This window comes from Tamandua tetradactyla, chromosome 16, assembly GCF_023851605.1.
Source record: "Tamandua tetradactyla isolate mTamTet1 chromosome 16, mTamTet1.pri, whole genome shotgun sequence".
Taxonomy (NCBI): Eukaryota; Metazoa; Chordata; class Mammalia; order Pilosa; family Myrmecophagidae; genus Tamandua; species Tamandua tetradactyla.
This window is the reverse complement of record NC_135342.1, coordinates 80,318,943-80,328,119: the sequence shown is the minus strand read 5'-3', so window position 1 is coordinate 80,328,119 and position 9,177 is coordinate 80,318,943. Positions and strand designations below refer to the sequence as shown.

Genomic DNA, 9,177 nt, shown 5'->3' with positions numbered 1-9,177 from the left:
GTGGCAGGTCATTTCAGCCGTTACAGGGCTGGGGCTTAGTTGCTGCTCTTGTTTGCTCCAATTCTTCCTGGATTCACTCTCAGGTCTGAGTCCAGCATGAGGCCTCCTGACCCTGAAGTGCGTGGCTTGAGCTGGGGCACCTGAGAAGTCTTGATCAAGGATCCTGAACATATGTTTACTTTTGATGTGCTGTCCCCTCACCCCATTTAAGATTAAGATTTTGTCATTTCATTTATACCCAAAATACATGTACTTAAGACATTTTGGAGAAATCTATGCTATTTCAAACTACAGATACTTTCATCGAATTAGCTTCAAAGAACTGATCACAAAGGATTTCATGTAAACTGGTAATTTATTAGCCTTGTTACTGTTTCACATATTTCTATTTCAGTAAATATGTTAAGTTGCATGAGAGTGACAGAACAAGTTAAGGTTCACATACATAAACAGCAGGCCTTTATTTTTTCCACTCGTTCTTGTCGTAGTCCCACTTGGCAGAAAAACCCTGGATTGGGCTGACCTTCATGTCGAGCATCCTCTTGGTCTGCTTGGCCACCCAGTCTTCTTCAAAGGTATGCGGGATGGGGCCATACACTACAGTCCAAAACAGTTTCATGAGGCAAGATTGACTACAAGTTGTTTCTAAGCCAACAGGGATGTGGGTTAGGTCTCCTACACTAACAACTTGGGGCAGCCAAGTCATCTGCCACCCATTCAACCTACTGACAACTCTAAGCATTTTCAAATAATTCCTTTGTTCATAAAAAGTTAGCAATAAAATAATTAAGCTAAAGGATGAATATCTTCTCTACAGGATTTAGAGAGTAGGGTCTGGAGACATAGAGCACAAATAGAGCCAAATATGACTTGGGAGAAGAGCAAATATTTAGGGGCAGGGACTCAATAACCACATCCAATTGCAAACCACAAGAACAGGAATAGGTCTATTGAAAATGGGCAAATACCTATTCCACCTGGAGAGAAAGAACCTCCAGAGAAGAAGCACCCAAATGAGCAGGCAACCCCAACACTGTCTAAGCAGGATCTATTAGGTCTGATGACCCAGACTCTAGTCATGGAGATGCAGTCCCTGCAAACAGCTGAAACTGCCCCCCAATGAAGGCACTCCCTCCTCTGTGATCTAACTTTCATCAAGCCATCTCTGGATAACTGACGGGGTTAGAAGACACACTGCTACTGAGAGTGCAGTGCACTGCACCCAGCAGGGAAGTGTTTTCACAACCAAACAATTTTGGCCCAGTAGCAAGTAATCAGATTCAACCTCCCACTGCTTCAGTTAACAGAAGCCAGTTTCCTGGAATGGAGGTCCTAGACTCTGCTTCCAAGGCAGTCTGGAAACCACTCCACAGCCGATTACCAGTCTTGGCTGGCTTAGGGGTTCTCACCCGAGACCTTACAGCATCCCATTCCCTCTTTCCTCTCTACTCACCATAGTGCTTTTCCCACATCAGGATGAGAGCAGTGAAGCCGATGAAGAACAGGGCAGCACCCACAACTGTCTTCCACTCATTGGTGCTTCTGTTCATTTCAGCAAAGCTCTCATTAAACTTCATGCGATACACTAGAACACAAAGAACAGCCCCACTGTGCAGGCATAAAAGCCACAAGGACCAAGAGCAACCCCCTCCTCGGTGTACAACCATCATTCCTCAACATGGCACACCTGAGGGATAAAACACGGGGCTGAGGAAAACCACACAGGCCTAAAGGCCATAATACACAGGCACGCAGGTGTGAATGTGTGCACACATGCACAATTAGGGGTGAAGGAGGAAAGAAAATGCATGTTGTGTGCTTTGGATGAAAAAAATCAGTGAAATTATTTCTCTGCTAAATTATAATAGAAGGTTATATTTAATCATGCATTTTCACACCCCTTTTATAACTAGTAGCAAGAGTCTTTTGCTACTCTTCTGTCAATAATTTAGAGCAAACAAGTCTTACAGATCAGGTGCATTGCAAGGCTGCTCCACATGCTATTCAGTCTAGTCCGCACCTGAGCTGGTGTACTATCACCTCAGCACCCCAGCAATTAATTTGCAGGGATGTATCCTGCCCTGACTCCTCTTTACCTGCTATTCAGCCCACTAGCCCACACTCAGGCTGTTGATCTGTATCTCTGCACCCCAGCAATCAGTTCCCAGATACGTATCCTGCCCTGGCTCATCTTCCTCCCCACAGCTCCAAAGAACAGTGATGCGGTGAGTCCATCCAATCCCGTGCGACCTATACTGTGGACACGTGTCACAACCAGACAGCTGGAGGCAGGCTCTCAGTGAATTTCAGACAAGAAATGGAGCTGGTAGCAGTGACTAGGAGTTCTAGGCTGCCAGAAGTCAAGACTTGTGACAAGCAGAAGAAATCCAATCAGGAAAAAGAACTCTAAAACTGCACAGGACCCTGCCTGTAGTTGGCCTAATGTGACCCCTCTTTTCAGAAAGAAGAGTGACTTAGCCAATGCATCATCCAGCTAGAGACAGAGCAAGGCGGAACCAAAAGGCTAGGCCCTTGGCCAGGGGCTTTCTATTTTACAACCCTTGGTGAGGGGACTAGCCTAAAAAACCTCGTTCGCCAGTAGGAACAGGACAAAGAAATAAAGAGACTATGTGTCCCTGTGTAACCTAGAGAATAGAGTCTAAGGATCAATTTCTCCTCCTTTAGTCTCTCTGGAATGCAAGCACATTACTCTTTATTGTCTTTACTAACTAAACTACATTTCCCTAATCTTTCATTAAGAAAGCAAGTAGATCAAAACCAAATGTTTACCATCTTGGTTAAAGAGAAACAGAGAGATAATATCAAAGCTGCGGCAAAATCCTCATAAGCAGCATTCACTTTCAATAAAATCTTAAAAGCAACTGGAAATAAGATTGTTCTTTTTGACCCCTTTGGTCAGCAGTGTCAGGGGGCGAAACATTTGGCCCCAAATATAACCCCTTAAAGGCAAATTTCCTAACCCTGCCTGACCATAAAACTCACCTGGAGCGCTTGTTAAAAATGCAGATTCCTGGGACTCACCCCAGACCTACTAACTCAATTGCCAGTTAAGATACTGGCTAAGTGACTTTCAAGGTCACAGCAAGCCAGGACAACAACCCTGGATCTTTACTCCAACTTCTACTAATCAACTTTCCCGTTAACCACAGAGGATAAAAGAGACACGAATAAAGAAAACATCATTTCTAGGTGGGTTTGGAGTTCATTTTTATTCTTAATTTGTTTTTTTGCATGGGCAGGTACCGGAGAAACAAACCCAGGTCTCCAGCATTATACTTAATTTTAGTATTGGTGTGCCCCATATATCAGACATAAAAGCCAAAACCTGCAACAAGCAGATACTCATCCATGCCTTCTGCTCGCCCCACCCCATGCGTTCAGCAGGGCTCCCATGCTGCAAAGCCCCACCTCGTCCAGAACTGCCCACTGCAAGGCCGACTGTGCGTGCCTCACCCACTCTTGCCTTTAGAGTAGGGAGGTAGGTACTAGACATGATGTCTGAACATGAAGCCCTTTCGTTTCGGTTCCCAACAATGTCAGAAGATGATACCTGAGATACTCTAATGGATTATGCCAAACTGGGTACTCACATTCAACTTTTTCATCAATGGAGAGGCTGCTCCAGGACGCTTTCTCCTTCTCCTTCAAGGCCTTCTGGCTGGCAGAAAGGTTCTTAACATGGGCCACATCAGGCAAGGGATAGTCTCGCCGGTCGACATAAGCCGGGAGAGAATAGTCTTCACTCTTCACCACACTTCCTAAGAAACAAAGTGAGTAAAAATTTTAATATCCATATAGACTAAGAGTCATAAACAAGGTGCTACTTCTGAAAATAGAACTAAGCCCAGGTATGCAGAAACACTGAAAACTTCAGTCCTCTCATGGTATGGCTACTTTTTCAAAAAACAGCTGAAGGACTGTCATGGTGAAAAAGGAGCAGACTTGTCTGACATGGCCCCGGACAGCAGACTGGAGATAGTGAATGAGAAGAATTTTTATTACAGCAGAACAAACACCTGCCAGCAGCAAGTCTGAGTGCCACTGTACCTAGGGCCTCCTGGGAGGGCCACTTCCTTCAATTAAAAGGTTTCGAGCAGAGAAATTCCTGCTCTGGCTTAGAGGCTGGACTAAATGAAGGCCCTTCTGCATGTGATGCAAAACTAATGAACAAAAACAAGATAAGCTTCATAAAAGAAGCACGTGTTCAAAATTCAGGAACACAAAAATATACAAAAAGATATTTACTATAGCCTTGTTTATGGTAGCAAAACCCTGGAAGCAGCCTGTACCCCTGAGAGAATTGACCTTGAAATTTTGCTATCTTCTTAGAAACCTACCTCTCAGAGCCATTTGTCCCACACATATTTACTAAGCACCTACAACGTGCTAGAAAATAGTCACAGCCGTTTGGGATCATCAGTAAACCCTCAAAGACTCCTGGCTTCAGGCGCTGACATTTCAGAAGTGAGGAACACACAACAGCCATAACTAACATGTAAATCACTCAGCATGCTAGGAAATAAGTGCCCTGGTTTTTTGAAAAAGAAAAAAGAAAGCCAAAGAAGGGGAATCAGGAAAGTATATGTATAGCAGGGAACACGTTGCAACAAAAAAGAGAATGAAGTAGATCTCTGTGCTCAAAAAGGAAGGGTGATCATGTGATTCAAGTCAGGACAACACAAATTTTTTTTGTTTGTTTTAAAAAATCTGTATCCTACGTGTATACTTCTGAATATGTAAATAAACACACCAAAAGTCCTAGAAAAGTAAACTCCAAACCCTGTTACCAACTGGGTTGTTGCCACTTAGAGCAAAAGTCCTCATTTTTGGGTGGACTAAATGAGGACTTTTGCTCTAAGTACGTCAGTGTTCTCATGCCTTAAAATGAGCATGCACTCGTATATCATACAGGAAGGGAGAGGAAAAATGCAGACAGGAGAAAAGAAAATGTTGTTTCCTAATTTTTATTTAGGATTTTCTCACTGACATAAGCCGTTGCTTCATTTCTACCTACATTTGCAAGAATACTTTGTGCTCCAAACCAATCTGGAAGCATGAAAGTGCCTGAAATCTATTAGCTTAGTTAGTCCCAACTATTAAAATCTCTCAAATCATGTTAACAGCAGTGAAATAGAACATCGAGTCCTACATAAAGTGGTACAATTTCTCTAGCTGCTTATCACAGCCATGAAAATGGCTAGGATACTGATATATTTATACCCAACCTCATTCTCGAAAGGATCTGAGGTGAAAAATGACTTGCCATTTTAAAACTGTAAGATCCTATTAAAATAGACTTAAAAAGAATAGTATAATGTTGAAAGTCTCTAAAAGGTTTAAAGCACTCAGCTTATGCACTGGAGTTATTAAAAGAAGATGTAAATTGCAGTGATGAAATGTTTCTAAACTCTTGTGGGATTGGTTATACAACTCCGGATATATTAAAAACAAGTAAATTATACCTTTTAAATGGTATATGAATTACATGTTATGTAAATTATATCTCAATAAAGTGGTTATTAAAAAACCCTCTAATAACCTTGAGGTACTCTAAGCATGAAACTGCATTTTTCAGAATAGGAGTGGCCAATCATGGCCTCAGGGATGCCTGAGGTTCTTGGAGCTTTGGGCCTGCTTCCCAGCAAATGGGGGGAAATGCAAAGGATAACACAGCAAACACTCCTTAATAGAGAGAAACAGCAGTGTCCCGGTCTAACAAGGAGTTCTCACTTCTACCTTTGACTTAGTCAGTTTTTTTATTGAGCCCTTTGCTGGGAACATCTGGTAAATCTGAGCTCGCCTCTCCATTCTAAGAGTCACTGTACAAATTTCCATCCACCTGACAACAGTGGCTACCAATGGATCCCACAGTTTTAATGCTTTCCACTGAGAATAGGTTTGTGTATTCAGGTATGACTTGTATAAATTAGAAGTTGAAAATTAAAGGACATACTTGTGCAGTGGACAGCAGGTCATGTTGGTCATCTGCCTACTATGTGCTGGAGTTATGGCAACAAACAAGATGGGCAGGTGCCTAGCCTCAAGAAGCTGATGATACATAAATACACAGGTAAACCCACAGCACACTAGTGCATAAGGAAAAGCAAAACAGGGTGATGTGTGATGGGGAGCTCCTTGAGAAGAGGGGTCAGGAAAGGGGGTTCTGAAATAACACATGCAGAATGTGTTACTGATGTGAATATCATATGAAAAAGGCATCCACCCACAGCCCAGTGACTGTGCAGCAGGAAGGAGGCTGCAGTTTGGTACAGAGGACAAGGTGCAGCCCAGGGCAGTGAACAGGTGGGGAGAGGTGGCTTAGACTGCTGTTTGTGCTTTCCTTTTTTTTTTTTAGTATTGTGTGGTAAGCTCAGAAAGGCAGACAAGGCAGATGTAGATTTTATTCTAGGTATAACAAGAAATTATTGGAGAGTTTCAAGAGGGAAAGTAACTTAATCTTACTTTCTCTACCAAAAACACAATTATCAAAGGAATAAACTATGGCCATTAAGCTTAGAACGACCACAAAGGGCCATGAAGGAAATTTCGCAGGGTGACAGATGTTCTGTGTCCTGACTGCAGCGGTGGTGGTTACACAGCTGGGTAAGTTGGTCAAGATTCATAAAACATTACACCTAGAAAAGGCCAATTTTACTTCTGTGAATTATCCTTCAAACAAACAAAACAAAACATATCTTTGTCATAAATGACTTCTCAAGCTTTTAATGAAATGTTTTTTCCATGAGTATTAATTTAAACAAAGTTTTTCTTTAGCACCAACTTATTTAAATTAATAGAACTACTTGAATAACACTCTTACTAAAATTATCTGTTTTCGAGTCTGTCCAGTGTTAATTCTGGGCTATATAAGGAAAACAGAAAAGATAGCATCATCAACTGAAGAAGTTTCAGTGGGAAATCCACATATAAACCAACTACAGGTAATAGTGGTTACCAATTATTAACTACTTGGATATATAAACCTTCCTCTTCAACCTCATCGCTCACCACTCAAGAGGTGGATCCCTCAGTATCACAGAACCTGCCATGCCGATCCATACTTTCATTGCTTTGTTTGCTTTTCCCTCTGCCTGGAATGCCATGTCTCCCTTATATGAGAGATTCAACCTACCTGTCCGTCAGTAAAGCCAAGCCTCTCCTCAGAAGCTTCCCCAAACCCTAGGTTGGGCTAAATGCTTCTCCTCTGGAGCCACCTTCTCTCACTAAAACATTTTCCTTCATGTACCTTCAGATTCTAGGCTTCCTTGGATAGGGGCCATGAGCCATATTTCTTTCACTGTCGGTGCCTAACTCAGTGTCTGGTACAAAGAAGATGCTCAATAAATGCAAAACTAAACTGTGCCAGGCACTGAGCTAAGCGCTCTACATATATCTCAGGTGAGGAACTGATTCCTAAAAGGAAGCAGCTTGTACAAAACAGAATCGCAATTGAAAGCCAACTCGGTCTACAAAGTCCACGTTTCTTCATTTCCACTGCTTGCAAAATGTGCACGGTATCAAAGACAGATGGCTGGGGGTCTGTGAGTGAAGAAAAGATTAACATCCTGTATGGCAGAGATCTCTTAAAAGGAGTGAACTTGAGCTAAACTTGAAGAAATATTCAAATTAAAATATTTACTTTTAATCTATCAAGTTCCTCAACAGCAAGATCAGGATCTGCATCATCTGTTTGAAACTCCAACGTGTGCCTCACATACAGGAGTAGCAAAAGTGAAATCTGTTCAGCCAATTTAAAAGCAGGAAAAGTTACACTTACCGTGTGCTCGCACACACACCGAGGTGGAAATTGCTCGCTTGCCAATTAGGCTAAATACCCTGGTGGTCAACATTCTGAAAGATACAAGCGTACACTTTCTCTATGAATGACAGCAAACACTTATTAGGAATGATTTTTCTTTTTGTCTCAGTGCAATTCGCAAGTTAATGCAATTCTTTCCTTTCTCTGCTTCTCCCTGATGTAAATGACCCATTCTTCATTACGTACTGGACTCAGAAAATAATCTACGATGGGGTTTCACTTAGTAGTCAGCATGTTTTTACGGAGCTTCATTACAAACCAAGCATCATGATATATAAACGTTTCAGGTACACAGTAGGAAACTAGCCTTCTTTAAAATTAAGGAGAAAAATATTCTAATAGGGAATTCTGTAAAAGCACTGTGTTGCTATGATGGGTTCCATTCTTTGCGAAAAAGGGGTAAGAACTCACAGGTTCTGGCACACATCACATTCAATTGAGCATTTGTAAAATATTTAGTATGGGCATAGAATTGGAAGGGATCATGGGGGGTAAGGTTGCAAACACAGCCCCTTTCCACCTCCAGTCGCTGCAGATAACGGGTGTCCTAGATGACATACCTGTCACCTGGGCCCTTTCTGAGTCAGGCCCATCTCGCCCGATCCACCCTCTTTTAGAGCATTGTTGATGATTAAAAATCTCCCGAACACATCGGAAAATACTCCCCCCCACCCAGGGCAGAATAAACAAAATCACTAGGTCAGGACCGACCATGCATTCATGTCCTCGCGCCTGGCCTACGCGTAGGCTGACACGGGACACCTCCTAGGCCGGGAAACGGAGCGTCTGTCCGGGAGCTCAGACAGGGGCGATAGCGCAGAGATCATTTGGAGAATTAAGGTCCGAGGCTGCAGGTACAGACGCCGGGACCACCTCCCCGGGGGCGGCGCGGAGAGCCGCACCTCGGGTCTGCACACTCGGCCAGCGGGCGCTCCAAGGTCAGAGCCCGACGCCAGCGCAGGGCCGCAGCGTGGCAGGTGAAGCTGGGCGGGGAGCTTCTGGGGTTACGAAGGCCTCGTGGCCCAGCGGGCCCCGGTGCCCGCAGCCCCCGCGGGTCGGCTCAATGTCACGGGCTGCAAGGCCTAGTCGCCGCTTCCTGCTAAGCACCGAGCCGCCGGGAGCCGGCACACAGCTCGATGCTCCTCGCCCCGGACCGTGCCCGACCTCGCCGCGCTGCACCCGCCGCCCAGACGCCTCACCTGTAGCCGCCGCCGCCCGCAGCTGCCAGCCGCGCCCGCCCTCTACGCCCCGGCTGCCCGCGACCGGAAAAAGAGAGACGCCGCGCCGCGGGGCACCACGGGATCAGGGAGACTCCGCCCCCGGCCCGGCCGCGCTGG

The 9,177-nt window shown here is 44.3% G+C and overlaps 1 protein-coding gene across 1 annotated transcript; it reads right to left on the bottom strand.

The window, feature by feature from the left end:
- Positions 1-336: 336 nt before the first annotated feature.
- COX4I1 (cytochrome c oxidase subunit 4I1) lies at positions 337-9,170 on the bottom strand. The gene is made up of 5 exons (XM_077133223.1): positions 9,040-9,170; positions 7,799-7,872; positions 3,612-3,779; positions 1,454-1,585; positions 337-597 (listed from the first exon to the last, which is right to left on the bottom strand). The coding sequence occupies exons 2-5, from the start codon at positions 7,869-7,871 to the stop codon at positions 461-463; spliced, it is 510 nt and encodes a 169-aa protein (XP_076989338.1). The 5' UTR covers position 7,872; positions 9,040-9,170; the 3' UTR covers positions 337-460.
- Between the last annotated feature and the right edge of the window lie 7 nt (positions 9,171-9,177).

What these genes read in the sequence shown, in the direction of transcription:
- COX4I1 (XM_077133223.1), bottom strand. Translation starts at nt 7,871, where the DNA reads ATGTTGACCACCAGGGTATTTAGCCTAATTGGCAAGCGAGCAATTTCC. An exon ending in GGTGTGTGTGCGAGCACACG is followed by an intron (nt 3,780 to 7,798) that starts GTAAGTGTAACT and finishes TTTGTTTCTTAG; the next exon opens with GAAGTGTGGTGAAGAGTGAA. An exon ending in GATGTGGGAAAAGCACTATG is followed by an intron (nt 598 to 1,453) that starts GTGAGTAGAGAG and finishes TTTGGACTGTAG; the next exon opens with TGTATGGCCCCATCCCGCAT.